This window comes from Lineus longissimus, chromosome 3, assembly GCF_910592395.1.
Source record: "Lineus longissimus chromosome 3, tnLinLong1.2, whole genome shotgun sequence".
Classification (NCBI taxonomy): Eukaryota; Metazoa; Nemertea; class Pilidiophora; order Heteronemertea; family Lineidae; genus Lineus; species Lineus longissimus.
In genome coordinates this window covers 18,311,650-18,329,171 of record NC_088310.1, presented here as the reverse complement: position 1 = coordinate 18,329,171, position 17,522 = coordinate 18,311,650, and the positions used below count along the sequence as shown (strand labels likewise).

Here is a 17,522-nt window from a genome sequence, read left to right as displayed (position 1 = left end):
CACTCGTGCAAAAATCAAAACAGGGGTCCCCCAGGGGTCTATTTTGGGTCCTCTATTATTTATCATATATATTAACGATCTCAACAAAGCCAGTGATAGTTTTAACAGCGTCATGTTCGCTGATGACACTACTCTAGAGAGCGAATTAAACAACCTTGGGTCTGAACTAAATCTGAACGAAATGAATGTAAATATTAACACAGAATTATCAAAATTGGCAGATTGGCTAAAAGCTAATAAACTGTCACTAAACCTCCCCAAAACTAAATATATCATATTCGAACGGTCTAACTCAAAAGTCATCAACATCACTCCAAAAATCCACGATATCCCGATTGATCGCGTGGAACAATTTGATTTTCTTGGCCTCACACTCCATAAATACCTCAGTTGGGTCCATCACACACGTAAGATAGCCTTAAAGGTATCACGAGCAATTGGAATTTTGAAACACCTCAAATCCTATGTTAATCAAAAAACCTTAGTTACTGTGTACCACGCCCTCATTACTCCACATCTAAATTATCAGCTACTGTCCTGGGGCTACGAACATGGCTCTACCCTTAAACTTCAAAAAAGGCTATTCGAGTGATCACAAACAGAAAGCTTATTGCCCATACTGAACCTCTCTTCAAGACTTTAAAAGTATTGAAATTAACAGACTTACACTCACTTCTACAAATGAAATTCCTATACAAATTTTTCAATAATGACCTTCCGGGCTACTTCATGCATAACACTATCAAAACAAATGACTAAGTACATCCTCACAATACTAGAAACGGGCAGAAATTGATAACTTCACGATGCAGACTTAATTTTAACCAAAAAATACCACTTTATAGTATTGTCGCCATCTTCAATTCCCTCCCTTCCTTGGTCTCGGACAAAATTCACACTCACAGTCTTCATGGCTTCAGTACCTATTTAAAAAATTATTTATTGGGATTATACAGTTCTCGCTGTGTAATTCCACACTGTTATGTATGTGCTCATTCCTGAGTTTTGATATCAAAAACATTACAATTCGAGTAAATTTTATACTAACCATTTTGTGTAATTAGCTGTTCCATGCAGGTTCTTACCCAGAGGTACTTTTTGTGTTTGTTTGTCCTTTCTCTTAAATCTACTTTATTTCAGCAGGGGCACAGCCGTAAGCGATCTAATTGTTGATCTTGGCTGTGTCCCTGGCCGTTATTTCCACTGTTAAAAATCTCATACATGTACTTTAATTATTATGTTGGCCAAATAAATTACCAATTACCAATTACCAGTAACCTGCCTGTGATTTGCCTTCATTCGACAATTACTGTCCTCGGCCCCAATGACCTGCTGGAGGTTCTGGGTATGCATTCGTGGACAGAGACTGATTCACGGAGATGTCTCTTCATTGGAAAAGTACTGTCCTCGTCCTATTGGTGAGGTGCCTTTATTTGACAATTGCTGTCCTCGGCCCCAATGACCTGCTGAAAGTACTGGGTATGTATTCGTGGACGGAGACTTGTCCACTGGAGATGTGACCTCATTGGACAAGTACTGTCCTTCGCCCTAATAACCTACTGGGTGTCCTGAGTTTGCAATCATCGGACAGGAGGTGTGCGTTCATTGGACAAGTACTGTCACCAGCTCCAACAACATGCTTGAGGTTCTTGGTGAGAATGATAATACTGGGTTGCTAGGATTCCTAGGTATTTTGAAGCCCTTTTAACCAAAGCCCTTACAGGCCTTTGGTCTCAAAAAAGGCTTCAAATTACCTAGGAATCCTAGCAACCCAGTATTATCATTCTTTGGTGCCCATTGGATTCAGTGGACAGATATGTGCCTTCATTGGATAAGTACTGTCCTCGGCTCCGATGACCTGCTGGAGGTCCTGGGTGTGCATTCAGTCAACAGATACTGATCGACGGACGATGTCTCCTCATTGGAAAGGACTGTCCTTGTCTCCAATAACCTGCTGGTGATGTGCCTTCATTCTACAATTACTGTCCTCGGCCCCAAAGACCTGCTGGAGGTTCTTGGTGTGCATTCGTGAACAGAGACTGATCCACGGAGGATGTCTCTTCATTGGAAAAGTACTGTCCTCGTCTCCATTGACCTGCTGGTGATGTGCCTTCATTGGACAATTACTGTCCTCGGTCCCAATGACTTGCTGGACGTTCTTGGTTGTGCATATAGTTAACAGATACTGATCCACGGAGGATGTCTCCTCGTTGAAAAAAGTACTGTCCTCGTCTCCAATAACGTGCTGGACGTCCTGGGTGTGCATTCATTTTACAGATACTGTTCCATTGGGGATATACCTTCAGAACAGATACTGATCCACGGGGGATGTCTCTTCATTGGAAAATTACTGTCCTCGTCTCCAATAATCTGCTGTTGATGTGCTGGTGATGTGCCTTCATTGGACAATTACCATGTACTGTCCTCGGCCCCAAAGACCTGCTGGAGGTTCTGGATGTGCATTCCTGGACAGAGACTAATCCACGGAGAATGTCGCTTCATTGGAAAAGGACTGTCCTCGTCTCCGATAACCTGCTGGAGGTCCTTGGTGTGCATTCATTTGACAGACACTGTTCCATTGGTGATATGCCTTCATTTGACAAGTACTGTCCTCGGCTCCAATGACCTGCTGAAGGTCCTGGGTGTGCATTCATTTGACAGACACTGTTCCACTGGTGATATGCCTTCATTTGACAAGTACTGTCCTCGTCTCCAATAACCTGTTGGTGATGTGCCTTCATTGGACAATTACTGTCCTCTGCTCCAATCACCTGCTGGTTGTTCTTGGTGTGTACTCGTGGACAGAGACTGGTCCACGGGTGATGTCGCTTCATTGGAAAAGTACTGTCCTCGTCTCCACTGACCTGCTGGTGATGTGCCTTCATTGGACTATTACTGTCCTCGGCCCCAACAACCTGCTTGAGGTCTGGTTGTGCATTTAGTGGACAGATAGATACTGATCTACTGAAGATGTGTACCGTTCTCGGGTCAAGTAACCCCACCAGAGGTCCTTGGTGTGCGTTTCGGCGGACTAGTGTCATGTCCTCGAATCTGGCTAGAGCACCTGGATGTTCTCGTCTCCAGCTGGCTATCCTGGGGATGCCCACAATGGGCTTCAGTTACCTGGAAATAGAGTCTGTATCTTTAATGGAGGAACGCCGTCTTCCAGTCACTTGAGCTTTGCGATCCCGGGTGTGCAGATTGTTCCTCTGCACTGGATGCAGCCTACACAGCCATGAAGCACATTGTACATCAGCCAACCTCTGCCTGTATCATACAGACTCACCATAGCTGGCACAGCATGAACTGAACACATTTTGGCCTATGGTAGATGTCATCAACGGGGCACGGGGCAGCGGTAGCTCAGTGGAAGAGAGTCGGTCTCATGATCAGGAGGTCGTGGGTTTGACTCCCGGCCGAGTCACTGCTCAGTTCCCCTACTGGTCGAGTTCAAGTGAGCACCTTGTGGTTGCTCCTTGAAACCCCTGGTTGATTTCTGTGGAGACCGGGGTAATAATATGATTCCCAAAGCGCTTTGAGCGACAACTTAGTGTCACGGCATTGCGCTAAATAAAAGACTCATTATTATTATCAACGGGAAGAACGCACAAGCCATGTCATCTGTCAAAGATTAGAAGACAGTTTATGATACGATGACTAGAAATCCCAAGAACTTGTGTAGTCGAATTTGAAAAGGCTTTACTTCGACTTCGACTTCTTAAGAGAACTTAAATCTTATAATGCTTGTATATGTCATGTGTATGTACAGTTTGTATTGAAATTTGTATTGAAAGTAGTTGCGCTTTCGTTATTGAGAAGAATATAAAGTATAACATATTCAAGTGGCCTCGGAAAACCGAAAATGATATTTCGAATTCGACCAATCCGAAGTTGAGAAAAGTGAAAAAGAAATGCCCCGTTCTATAAATGTCAATTACCAACCATTCCAGTTACGAATTGTCGGCGATGGTGATACGCGATGAGTCGAGACCTGTCAAACTGGTCGCCCTTGACCTCATTCTACCCGCGCTTGAAAACAATTCTCTTGTCTTTCTAAATCGGTGAAAAGAAGAGGTAAGTGTTGTCTTTAAACGCTTATATTTCTGCCCCCCCCCCTCCCCCTCCTCGCGAATTTGTAAACAATCCACGGGGCAAATTGACAGCCCGTCGGTGAGACTCGCGAGGCAGTCCTTTCGTAGCTTTCCCAGGGGAGAGACGACGCTGATCCACGGCGTCCAGAGTGTACCGTCAGTAAGTGTCTGCGTGACACTAATATACTGACAACTCCGAAGAATGATATCTGAACAGTGTAACGGAGAGTTTATTGGTACATGTATCATAGATACACTCCGATTTCGTCATTTATTCTAATAATTGCCGGTGAAGAAGTTTAAAATGTCCTTAATATCTGAGGTGTTGACAGTCATGGCATCAAGAGAACCATGGACCATAATGCGTCAGAATAAAATAGGACCGGACACTTTTTCCAGGGAGACACTTTCTACTTTTGCACCGGCCTGCATTAATCTACTCTATTTGTCTGACATTTTATCACTTCCTCCACAGACCTATATTTCGCAACCTAAAAATAGGCTCCAGAAAAACCTCATTTTTGGAAAGAGCACCCCCGATTTACCCAAGAAACATGGTTTTCTGTTGGTGCCACAAATTGTCAAACGAAACTTAATTTCTAAGCACATTTCTAGTGTTCATGAAGCATGAAAATGTTAAGTTCCGTTTGACAATTAACCGCACCAAGTTCTGTGACCTGGAAAATGTAGTGTGAGATACACAAGACATAAAAACACACAGTTTTCTGGAATCAATACTTGCATATTAATGTGTACAACTACATGTAGTTTAAAGTTTATGGGCCAGTTATAGATTCAAGTCTTTGTTTTATAAATACTCTAATTGCTATCTTGTTTAATATGCGTCTCTGTTTTATTTTTAGGTCGTGATTCACGGTCGGTTTCTATCCGAATTGCTGCAGGCAAATATGCAGTATGATTTGGCGTAAAATCGACAAGTATATCATGAACGGCCCGCGGAAAAAAGATTCCGATAGTCAGTATTAATAGGTTATCAATATCACTATCAGGGTCAATGATGTCTGCATGCCATACCGCTGTCAGACAAGCACCGAGTTCATTCGTCATGAATCATTTGTCCACTTCAAATATGCATGTATCACTGCAACACGAGCACATGATCAGTCCCAACTTGTGCCAAGCCTACATTCAAGACGGCCGTCTTTATGACACTGGCTTGACGACACTCTCGGGACAATACGTTTTCCGGGCTGCTGGCTCCAAACACCATCCGCTTGGGCAGAGACCGGTATGTTGCGTCTCTGGACATCTATACCCTTAATGATTCAGTCTTCTCAGCTTCAACTCTGTGACGGTTTTTAGTCTTCTCAGCATCAACTCTGTGACGGTTTTTTCAAATCACTCATTTCAGTTCCCGTCCACGACTTGAAATGAAAGGAGTTGGGGTGCAACTAAAGAATTCCTCCTCGCAACACAAGACATTGAAGGAATGGTTCAGCGCGCTGTCGCCGAAACTCCAGCAGTTAGTTCGCGAGGCTGAGGACCAATCTTGGCCATTCGTCTTCGAGGAGTGGCAGTTCGAGCCGGACAACAAGAAGGAGATCGTCAACATCAATGATCTCATCCAGTCTAAGAATGCAGTGTATCCTGATATGACGGAGGAGGATGTTCTGAAGGTTGTTTCGCATGCCCCCTCGATCGCCGAGTTGTACAAATCTAGCATGAATTGCAGAATGCAGTCTTGATTAGAGAGGCAGTACGAATCTCATTGGCGTCACCATTATTCGATGCCCATCGGTGTTTCTTTTAGTCCTTCACCAAGACAAGGCTGACTAAGAACGCCGAAATCGGCATGCAGCAGTCAGGCGGGTCAACTTCTTTGAACCCCGGTGACTCCCATACCCCGGACGCAGTGGACGCGCGCCCTGTCGCCCAACGAGGAAAAACGATAGGGATGACGAAATGGACTGCAATGGAGTCTAGGTGACACAGGAAATTCGAACTTTTTAACTGCAACAAGTGATATGTCCCGGTACATGTACATGTATCGAAATTGTTGCTGAAATAACGTGTCTATCAAGTTTGATTTGGACGCCGTACTATGGCGTGATTGAAAATAATATTTCTAATGTTGTTGTTTTTTGTTTCCAGGAATGTCTTGAACATGCCTGTTCAGAGAAGGCCTTCGAGACGGCCGCGTCAGTCGTCCTCCTGCTTGATCGGTTGATGTATTTGCATGGTAACTCCAAATACATCCTCGACAAGGTGGACGACATCAAACAGCAGGCGCCCACCACGGCCATCGCGCCACAGGTCTACCTAAGGAAGGCAAGGTTCCTCAAAAATGGGGGCTCTCTCCAAGATGCGGACAAGACGCTCGATTTCATTCTCTCAGAGAAGGGACATAAAGGTTGGTCACACCTTTAAAACTTACACTCCGGACGCAGTGGACCGGCCTCGTACTTCATGAATAGGATGATGAAATGGAATGCCCCAGGGTCTATCAAAACTCTACTTTCCAGCTTATGCGTCCACAGATGGCGTTGTTGGAGACCACCTTTCATCAGGGCACATCCAGGTCTCTTGCGTATTCTCTGATATGCCTGTTATATCTGCAGACGTTTCATCTTGGTTTTGTACTATCTAACCTTTGTATAAAGTAAGGAGCTATGGTGCACCCAAAAAAACTGGAAGATCTGCTTCAGGAGAACTCCGTATTGGACTGTAGGTCCATGTCATTCTGAACCATCAGAGGTACTACATCTTTGAACTCCCTTCCCTTTTGTGTCACGGAGTCCGGGTTGGCGGTGTGGATCCAAAACCTAAGAGTCAAGATGGTCATTGTACTCAATTTGTCCTTCCAGAGCAATGGCGCTATAAGGACGAGAGCCAGTACAACCTTGTTCACGCAACATGCGTCCAGTTGAAAGGAGTCATCAGACATAATCTCGGTAAGCTATTACTTATACTATCATTATTTTGGCTGAGGACCAAAGTCCTACCCGGTCCATGGCTTCTCGCTGGCGATAAACTGGCCAGAGATTTGATCGAAGTCCTACCCGGTCCATGGCCTATCTGGCGGGATACTGGCCAGAGATACGAAGACCTACCTGGTCAGTGGCTTCTTTTGCGGGATACTGGCCAGAGGTGTGACTTAGCTGCGAATTTGCACCTGAGAATAAGCTGTTCTAATGTAATTTTGAACAGAACTGGAAATGACAGCAGGCCTTTTCAAAAGTGTGAACGTGCAAGCTACTGCAACAGTATCCTCAAGTTTAAAGTCAAGTACATGTGTTCAAGTATATACAGATGGCTAAGCTGAGCGCTCTTTCTTCGAATCGGATTGCGGAAATCGACTAGATTACACAAAAACACTTCGTTTATTGATATCAAGTGAGTGCTTGTTTTTTTTTCTGTCCCTCATGTTCTTGTATATAGGTCTTTGGGTGGAAGCTGCAGACCTTGTCCTCGAGTCTATCCGGAGATACAACAGCCTACCCAAGCCCGACCATAAAGGAATAAGCTCCTCGTTGGGCATCCTCTCAGATGCCCTAAGAAACATCTCTCATTCAGAGTTCAAGCAGATGCTGCTGAAGTATGCGTGCCACCATAACCATCCCCTTGAAGAGGCCTATGCTGCGAACAGACAGGCTGCCTGGCTGACTAGATTCGACCCATTTTTCTTCGCGAGGCATACGGTAAGCGGGCGGCCTTGAAAAGACATAGTCACAATCACGAAGACTGCTTTTTTTTTTTTAAATGAATTAATTGAAATACTCTGATACTACTATACTAGCTAGTATAGTCATCAATTGGTGATTCGAACAGTTTTGCATTCTGGTGTGAACAATTATGGCAGCAGGCCTACCACATCTTTGGGCACATCCCAGTGGGCGAGTAGTGCTAAACAGTCTAGGTATTACTCTTAAATCTTTATGCGACGCAACTAAATCTAGGGCAACTCGCAAATCGGGTTATGGCGGAAACGACTTCGGTATCTGGGGCACAGTCGATTCTGTGGGTGTGAGTGCGAAACTCCCCAAATTGGCGACTGGTCACAAGTTTTTTCCTCACTTCCTTTCATTGCTTTAGCCCCTCACATTTTCTGAGACTGATTTCATTCCATTTCTCTTCCAGCGAAGGGCTGGCGAAGTGTTGCTCATGTTCGTGATCACACTGCCTCAGGAAGACCGGCTTAAGCTGATCACTCAGGCTCTCAACGACCTCAAGATGAGTCTCAAGGGACACCTATCATTGAATAAACTCACGAGTCGAGAGCAGCTGAATGAATTCACATGCGCTGTGTACCAATGTTTCATAGCCTACTGTCTGATGGCTACCCCAGGAGCAATCTCGAAAGCTATTGAGATCGAAAGGACCTGCATCGTCATTTATGATCATCACTGCGCCGCTACTGACGCTGTTCCTCTCGAGGAGAACTTTGTCAAAGCAATCCATAAAGTCCATGACTTGCTGGAACTACCGCGAAAAACTGTCAGTGCTCCTGAAACTAATGAGTTTCTCAACCTACCAGCTTATGAATACCGGTACCCGACTCTCCGAGAATCTGTGGCATCGACCCCTAACCACATAGGCACTCAGGTGGTGTCCCATCCTGAGGACACAGCCAACAGTCGAGCGCCATTGTCCCGTTTCCGCACCCGGGTTACGAGACATGCTACTGGTGCTGCCACTCCAAGGAAAGACAATCGAAAAGAAAGGGCCATGGAAGAATCTGCAACGACACGTGTTCGTTCAATCTCTTGGAGCTTGGCACCTGCACTTACGGATCCAGAGGCTGACACCAAGCCATCCGAACGACAACCAGCGGCTACTACTCCTGTGGTGACCGAGCACAACCGCTCGGGTACTCGAGCTCGACTCACCCGTTTCAACACAAGAGCTAACAGACATGCTATTGGCTCCACTGCAGGGAATGGTGAACAAGAAGGAGACACTTCAGTCGCTGATCTCTCGGAAAAGACAACTTCCATCTCAGTGAGTTTGTCAGTAGCACCTTCTCTTATGGACCCAGAGGCAGACACTCAACCATCAGGACGAGACACAGGGATAGCAGTTAAAGTGGGAGATAGAGAAGGTCAGTTTCAGCAGATGACCAAATCTTACGGAGGTCGGAATGAAGAGAGCGGCACTCCTGCGGTAGTTCACCCGCCTGTCGCATCGCATTGCCTGGGGCTTCCGAGGGCCATTAATGTCGTAGAAACTGCTTTTGGGACTGGTAGTCTCGGAGGACAGTTTGAATTGCCGCATGAAGCTGCTACTCTTGCTGATGCTTTTGGTGTTTATGCTTCATCTGTGGATACAGGTTACAGTGGATCAACGCATGGCTTGATGAATCCAAAGACAGAAGATGCGTCCATCGCGAGTCAGGAACAAGGGGTCGAAATTGACGAGTACGTTGAGAGTGTTCAACCGATGTACCTCGAAGACAAACCCTCACAACTCCCAAAGACGTTCCTCGTGCCTGATCCAGTGAACCCAATAAGCTCTTTCGTAGACTGCACCCTTTCTGCATTGCCTGGACAGACAATGAATCCTAATATCGAGATGACTGATTCCTGCCAAGGTCACGCCTTGAAGACAGGCGAGATACCGTTGGGTGTTCATCGTAAGTATCTACTTGGCACCTCATGATTCCAATTTCTGAGTATTTCCTCAATGGCATAAGTAAGTACATGTACGTGTATCGGCAAAGGTTATGACGTCAATTTTGTCACTATAGACGCCATCACCAATAATTCTGACTGAAACAAACATACACAGGTACTGCGATGTTAACTGACCGCTGAGATATATTTTTTAGGCTATTGAACTGTAATCTCGTCCTTTTTTCCTTTTATATAGAAGAAATTCAGAGTTGTTTCATTAAAAGAAAGGTTTAAAATGGAAATTATTTCCATACTGACGATTGACTGAAATTCAAATTCAAGTCTCGTGCACTGAATATTAACTTGTGTGTAACCAGATAGAAAGAAAACTGCTGTCTATGTTGTTGTCCATGTGCAACTGGCAGTCTGGTGGACGCCGCCGGGGCATCTCTAGTCCTCGGTGTCCGCCTCCAGGGACCGGCCGTAATTTCAAGAATCTACACATGTATTTCCCAGGTGCCCGGGTGTTTAAATTCGACGCTGCCCACAATACATGGACTTGCTCGACAACCCTGGTCTACGTCGATGAGGAGCTGGACGTTCGTCGCAAGGGAGCCATGCGTGACGTCATCAAACTTCAGTATCTTAATCAGGATGAACCAAAAGCAAGGTAACAAATTAAAGGGTACATCCGGACACAGAAATAGACAATCTACATTGTATCTACTCTGAGGCCGAATTGCAGCAAGCGCTTGAAATATCTCTCTGATACGGTGTCCATTTTTAGATGCGTCTTTTACCTCACCAGATGTTCTTTGTCTTGATAGATACGTTGGCAAGAGCTACCGAGATGACAAGTGGAAAAAGCTGCATTTGTACTACCAGGATGTCGTCTGCCAGATGACAGCGCGCCATTTCGTGGCCCTGTTCAACCAGGCGCTCAAGGACGACAATCAGGCCTGGAAGATCCAGTTTGTCCCTGTAGCGCACATCCAACTTTTGTCAGATGACCACAAGGACATAGTTTATTTGTTTAATGTTGAGCCGTTCGTGGAGGGATCAGATTTTGTCAAAGTGACCAACAACTTCACGTATGTCAACCCAAGATTAACTAAGAAACTTGTGGACGTGTCCCTAGCCTTTATGCACTTTACATTGGAGAAGTCCGAAGGCAGGATACTGGTGACAGATCTTCAGGGCTGGTTTCCCCGGGACCAAAAAGGCACCATCATTTTCACAGACCCGGCCATTAATTCAGAACCTCTGAAGACCGCATTTGTTACTGGCAACCTTGGTAAAGAGGGTGTTGACGCCTTTTGGAGTCATCAACATCCAACATGTAACGATATATGCTACTCGCTAGGAATAGAGAGACCTCAATTTGGCTCTTAATTCTTACACTCCAGACGCAGTGGACGGGCCTCGTCCCTCATCCTAAGGACATCCAATTAGGATAATGCAATGGACTGTCCTGGGAGAGTCTACTGAATTCCTAGCTGAACAAAACGCTATTTTACCAGAAATGTAATATATCTATTTAGTGAAGGGTGTGTGATTCATGAATTCATAACACTTTAAGAAGTGAAACACTCTGAAGAGTCTATACACCTTGGAACTGCCAACTTTGGTAAAGGTGGCTGGGGCGTTTTTTTGCGCGGTCACTGACTTGTAAGCTCAGTCCGTGACGCGATTGACATCGAAATGCAATATCTATCACATCCTGTCAGTCAACATGACATCAATCGATAGGACTGGAAGGCAGAGGGTATGGTTTGGATATAAATTTATTGCTTGGAATTTTGAAGACCTCTATTTCGGCTTGGGTTCTGAGTTTACATGCTACTGCAAGTCTTCAAAATACTATTAAATTGAAGAATATTGCGAGCCAGCATTTGACCTTCATTTGTAAGGTTAAAATAAGCAAAGTTTGTATTTCTGAGTTGAAACTTTCCAGAATACATGTAAATAAAGTTCAGTCATGCAAGTGTAATGTTACTATTTGTTCTTAGCAGATTAGTGGCTCGTGACTGTGCTAATTTCTAAACATTGTGTTTGTTTGAAGTGTTAACAAACAATGAAAGGGAAATATTCTGGGAGTGCTGAAACTGCCGGGGAATGGGTTTCCTCAAACATGCACAAATCATGTATGGTGGTATTCTTGTTGTCAGTTATTACACAAGATGAAGTGTTCTTATGTAATTGTCGCATGGTTTTGACTTCGATGAAAAAGTACAAGCACTTTTGTGCAAACCGTTCCAGACTTTGTAGCTTGAACTGCAGACTAATTTATTTCGTGAGGGACTGGTAGCTTATCCTGTGTAGCAGGGCTTTCCAACTACTACAAGCAGCCTGTAAGGGGCACCAGGCTGATCCTGGGGGTACAAAGAAACTGCCAGGGGTGCATGACTGATGGTCCAAGTTGCACTTAACCACCGTGCACCTGGCTAATGAGTATGACGGGTCTATTTTGGCCTTAAAGTCTCCCTTTGTATAGTACCCCCAGGTATATGGCACGGCTTAACCCGCCGGCCATGAGGGAATTCCTTTATGGCCCAGTGGTTGGCGCGTTGGCCCCAGAGTGGAAGTTAAGCAAAAGTTGGTTATATTTGTCGCATGTCGAAGGGTCGTCACAACATTGGAGACCTTCTGCAACTGTCCCGGGTTGAGGAAAAGTTGGAAGGCCCAGCTGCAATAGAATCATTGGGGTAGCTGATTTTACATCATATCATTATTGGACTTTCATGAACCAAAATGTGGGCTTTGTCCTTGATATCACCGTCAGAATTACTGACACAAGCTCACTTTCAACATTGGCCAACAGTCTAAGAAAAGCTTCAGAGAAGTCTTCATCAACGTTTCGAAGCAAAATTGAGTAGTGCCGCGGTGAGCTTCAAATTGCTTGACATCAGATGCTACAGAAAGTGTTAGATGTAATTAGGGGATTCATCATACTAATGAGGGGGTCATCATACTCCCTGTCCCAGGAAACGTGTCAGGAGTTGAGCTGGTTTGAAGTGACCAGTCCGTAGAGGATTATTGTACGTGTCATTTGATTGGGTCAGTGGCATCAAGAATTCATAAAGTCTTGTCTTTATTAATTCTTGGAGGCATGTGTATGAACACAAGGCAAGGTGGGCTACACAAGGCTTTGTTACCATCTTTAAATTGTCTTGATTTGTATATTTAAATCGGAGAAAAATACACATTAGAATGTATATGAGGAAGTGCGTCTCGGTGTTCGTTACGTTATAACATGGTGAGGTTTTTAAACCTGCCTGAGCATTGGCGAGAAATGTTTAATGACCTAGGTGCTGTCTGCGATCTTATGTCGGATATACTTTCAGTTGATGCGAATTGAAAGCTAAATAGCTTGCCACCAATTTGGTGAGTTAATTAGTCAACAGCTACATGCATATTGGTGTGAACTGAAAAAAAGTCCGTGAAACATCCATCTTCATGAGACTCGAATTGAAAATCATGCAAAGTTGTGATGCATGCCTTTATCAGATCAAGTACATGTATTGTCCACAACCCCCATTAACTTACTGGATGTCCTTGGTGTGCAATCATCGAACAGAAGATATGCCTTCATTGGACAAGTACTGTCCCCAGCTCTAACAACATGCTTGAGATTCTGGGTGTCCATTGGATTCAGTGGACAGATATGTGCCTTCATTTGACAAGTACTGGCCTTGGCTCCAATGACCTGCTGAAGGTCCTGGTTGTGCATTCAGTGAAGAGATACTGATCCACGGAGGATGTCTCTTCCTTGGAAAAGGACTGTCCTCGTCTCCAATAACCTACTGGACGTCCTTGGTGTGCATTCATTTGAAAGATACTGTTGCATTGGTGATATGCCTTCATTGGACAAGTACTGGCCTCGGCTCCAATGACCTGCTGAAGGTCCTGGGTGTGCATTCAGTGAAGAGATACTGATCCATGGGGATATCTCTTCACTGGTCAAATAGTGTCCTCGTCTCTAATAACCTGTTGTTGATGTGCCTTCAGTGGACAATTACTGTCCTCGGCCCCAATGTCCTGCTGGAGGTACTGGGTGTGCATTCGTGGACAGAGAATAAACCACGGGGGATGTCTCTTCATCAGAAAAGTACTGTCGTCGTCTCAAATAACATGCTGGTGATGTGCCTTCATTGGACAATTACTGTCCTCGGCCCCAAATGACCTGCTGGAGGTTCTGGGTATGCATTCGTTGGCGGAGACTTCTCCACTCGAGATGTGACCTCGTTGGACAAGTACTGTCCTCGGCCCCAATAACCTACTGGATATCCTGGGTGTGCAATCAGTGAACAGATACTGATCGACAGAGGATGTCTCTTCATTGCAAAAGTACTGTCCTCGTCTCCAATAACCTACTGGTGATGTGCCTTTATTCTACACTTACTGTCCTCGGCCCCAATGACCTACTTGAGGTTCTGGGTGTGCATCCCTGGACAGAGACTGACCCACGGAGGATGTCTCTTCATCAGAAAAGTACTGTCCTCGTCTCCAATAACCTGCTGGTCATGTGCCTTCATTGAAAAATTACTGTCCTCGGCCCCAATGACCTGCTGGAGGTTCTGGGTGTGCATTCATTTGACAGATACTGTTCCACTGGTGATATGCCTTCATTGGACAATTACTGTCCTCGTCTCAAATGACCTGCTGGAGGTCCTGGGTGTGCATTCGTGGACAAGACTGATCCACGAGGAATGTCTCTTCATTGGTCAAGTACTGTCCTCGTCTCCAATAACCTGCTGGTGATGTACCTTCATTGGACATTTACTGTCCTCTACCCTAATGACCTGCTGGAGGTTCTGGGTATGCATTCGTGGGCAGACACTGATCCACGGGGATGTCTCTTCATTGGAAAATTACTGTCTTCGTCTCCAATAACCTGCTGGCGATGTGCCTTCATTGGACAAGTACTGTCCTCGCCTCAAATGACCTGCTGGAGGTTCTGGGTGTGCATTCAGTGAACAGATACTGATCCACGGAGGATGTCTCTTCCTTGGAAAAGGACTGTCCTCGTCTCCAATAACCTACTGGACGTCCTTGGTGTGCATTCATTTGAAAGACACTGTTCCATTGTTGATATGCCTTCATTGGACAAGTACTGGCCTCGGCTCCAATGACCTGTTGAAGGTTCTGGTTGTGCATTCAGTGAAGAGATACTGATCCACGGAGGATGTCTCTTCCTTGGAAAAGGACTGTCCTCGTCTCCAATAACCTACTGGACGTCCTTGGTGTGCATTCATTTGAAAGATAATGTTCCATTGGTGATATACCTTTATTGGACAAGTACTGGCCTCGGCTCCAATGACCTGCTGGAGGTTCTGGTTGTGCATTCAGTGAAGAGATACTCATCCACGGGGATATCTCTTCATTGGACAAGTAGTGTCCTCGTCTCTAATAACCTGTTGTTGATGTGCCTTCAGTGGACAATAACTGTCCTCGGCCCCAATGACCTGCTGGAGGTTCTGGGTATGCATTCATTGAACAGAGACTGACCCACGGAGGATGTCTCTTCATTGGAAAAGTACTGTCCTCGTCTCCAATGACCTGCTGGTGATGTGCCTTCATTTGACAATTACTGTCCTCGGCCCCATTCACCTATTGGTGTTTCTGGGTAGGCAATCATGGACACAGACTTTTCGTCAGGAGATGTGACCTCATTAGACAAGTACTGTCCTCGGCCCCAACAACCTGCTGGAGGTCCTGGGTGTGCATTCATTTGACAGATACTCTTCCACTTGTGATATGCCTTCACTGGAAAAGTACTGTCCTCGGCCACAATGACCTGCTGGAGGTACTCGGTGCGCATTCGTGGACAGAGACTGATACACGGGGGATGCCTCTTCATTGGAAAAGTACTGTCCTCGTCTCCAATAACCTGCTGGTGATGTGCCTTCACTGGACAATCACTATCCTCAGTTCCAATGACCTGTTTGTGGTAATGGGTGTGCACTCGTGGACACAGACTTTTCCTCTGGAGATGTGACATTATTAGACCAGTATTGTCCTCGGCCCCAACAACCTGCTGGAGATACTTGGTGTGCATTCATTTGTCAGATACTCTTCCACTGGTAATATGCCTTCATTGGAAAAGTACTGTCCTCGTCTCCAATAACCTGCTGGTGAGGTGCCTTCATTGGACAATTACTGTCCTCGGCCCCAATGACCTGCTGGAGGTTCTGGGTGTGCATTCGTGGACATAAACTGATCCACGGGAAGTCTCTTTATTGGAAAAGTACTGTCCTCGTCTCCAATAATCTACTGGTGATGTTTGTTCTGGGCATGCATTCGAGGGCGGAGACTTATCCACTGGAGGTGTGACCTCATTGGACAGGTACTGTCCTCGGCCCCAATAACCTACTGGATGTCCTGGGTGTGCCATCATCGGACAGGAGATATGCCTTCATTGGACAAGTACTGTCCTCAGCTCCAACAACATACTGGAGGTTCGGGGTGTCTAGTGGAATCAATGGACAGATATGTGCCTTCATTCGACAAGTACTGTCCTCGGCTCAAATGACCTGCTGGAGGTCCTGGGTGTGCATTCAGTGAACAGATACTGATCGACGGAGGATGTCTCTTTATTGGAAAGTGCTGTCCTCGTCTCCAATAACCTACTGGATGTCCTGGGTGTGCCATCATCGGACAGGGGATATGCCTTCATATTGGCCAGGTACTGTCCTTGGCTCCAACAACTTGCTTGATGTTCTTGGTGTCCATTGTTATCAGTAGACAGATATGTGCCTTCATTAGACAAGTACTGTCCTCGGTTCCAATGACCTGCTGGAGGTCCTAGGTTTGCATTCGGTGAACAGATACTGATCGACGGAGGATGTCTCTTTATTGGAAAGTGCTGTCCTCGTCTCCAATAACCTGCTGGTGATGTGCTTTCATTCGACAATTACTGTCCTCGGCCCCAATGACATGCTGGAGGTTCTGGGTGTGCATTCCTGGACAGAGACTGATCCACGGGGGATGTGACCTCATTGGACAAGTACTGTCCTCGACCCCAATAACCTACTGGATGTCCTGGGTGTGCCATCATCGGACAGGGGATATACCTTCATATTGGACAAGTACTGTCCTCGGCTCCAACGACTTGCTCGAGGTTCTTGGTGTCCATTTTAATCAGTAGACAGGTATGTGCCTTCATTCGACAATTACTGTCCTCGGCCCCAATGACCTGCTGGAGGTTCTGGGTGTGCATTCAATTGACAGATACTCTTCTATTGGTGATATGCATTCATTGGACAAGTACTGGCCTCGGCCTCAATGACCTACTGGTGATGTGCCTTCATTCTACAATTACTGTCCTCGGCTCCAGTGACCTGCTGGAGGTCCTGGGTGTGAATTCAGTGAACAGATACTGATCCACGGAGGATGTGCCGTCATAGGAAAAGTACTGTCCTCGTCTCCAATAACCTACTGGTGATGTGCCTTTATTCTACAATTACTGTCCTCGGCCCCAAAGACCTGCTGGAGGTTCTGGGTGTGCATTCGTGAACAGAGACTGATCCACGGAGGATGTCTCTTCATTGGAAAAGTACTGTCCTCGTCTCCATTGACCTGCTTGTGATTTGCCTTCATTGGACAAGTACTGTCCTCGGTACCAATGACCTGCTGGAGGTTCTGGGATTAGCTACCCCAATGATTCTATTGCAGGGCCTTCCAACTTTTCCTCAACCCGCGACAGTTGCAGAAGGTCTCCAATGTTGTGACGACCCTTCGACATGCGACAAATATAACCAACTTTTGCTTAACTTCCACTCTGGGGCCAACGCGCCAACCACTGGGCCATTAAGGAATTCCCTCATGGCCGGCGGGTTAAGCCGTGCCATATACCTGGGGG

At 45.7% G+C, this 17,522-nt stretch overlaps 1 protein-coding gene across 2 annotated transcripts; it reads left to right on the top strand.

The window, feature by feature from the left end:
- The first annotated feature begins 3,967 nt into the window (after nt 1-3,967).
- On the top strand, nt 3,968-12,885 carry LOC135484093 (alpha-protein kinase 1-like). Of its 2 annotated transcripts, XM_064765200.1 has the most exons (9): nt 3,968-4,074; nt 4,955-5,067; nt 5,464-5,728; nt 6,204-6,462; nt 6,917-7,003; nt 7,491-7,750; nt 8,190-9,681; nt 10,178-10,331; nt 10,489-12,885. In XM_064765200.1, exons 3-9 carry the CDS (start codon nt 5,483-5,485, stop codon nt 11,051-11,053), a joined length of 3,063 nt encoding a protein of 1,020 aa, XP_064621270.1. In that variant the 5' UTR covers nt 3,968-4,074; nt 4,955-5,067; nt 5,464-5,482; the 3' UTR covers nt 11,054-12,885. The 2 variants fall into 2 exon arrangements, with proteins under 2 accessions (XP_064621270.1, XP_064621271.1); XM_064765201.1 differs by lacking the exons at nt 3,968-4,074; nt 4,955-5,067 and adding an exon at nt 5,242-5,340.
- The last annotated feature ends 4,637 nt before the right edge of the window (nt 12,886-17,522 follow it).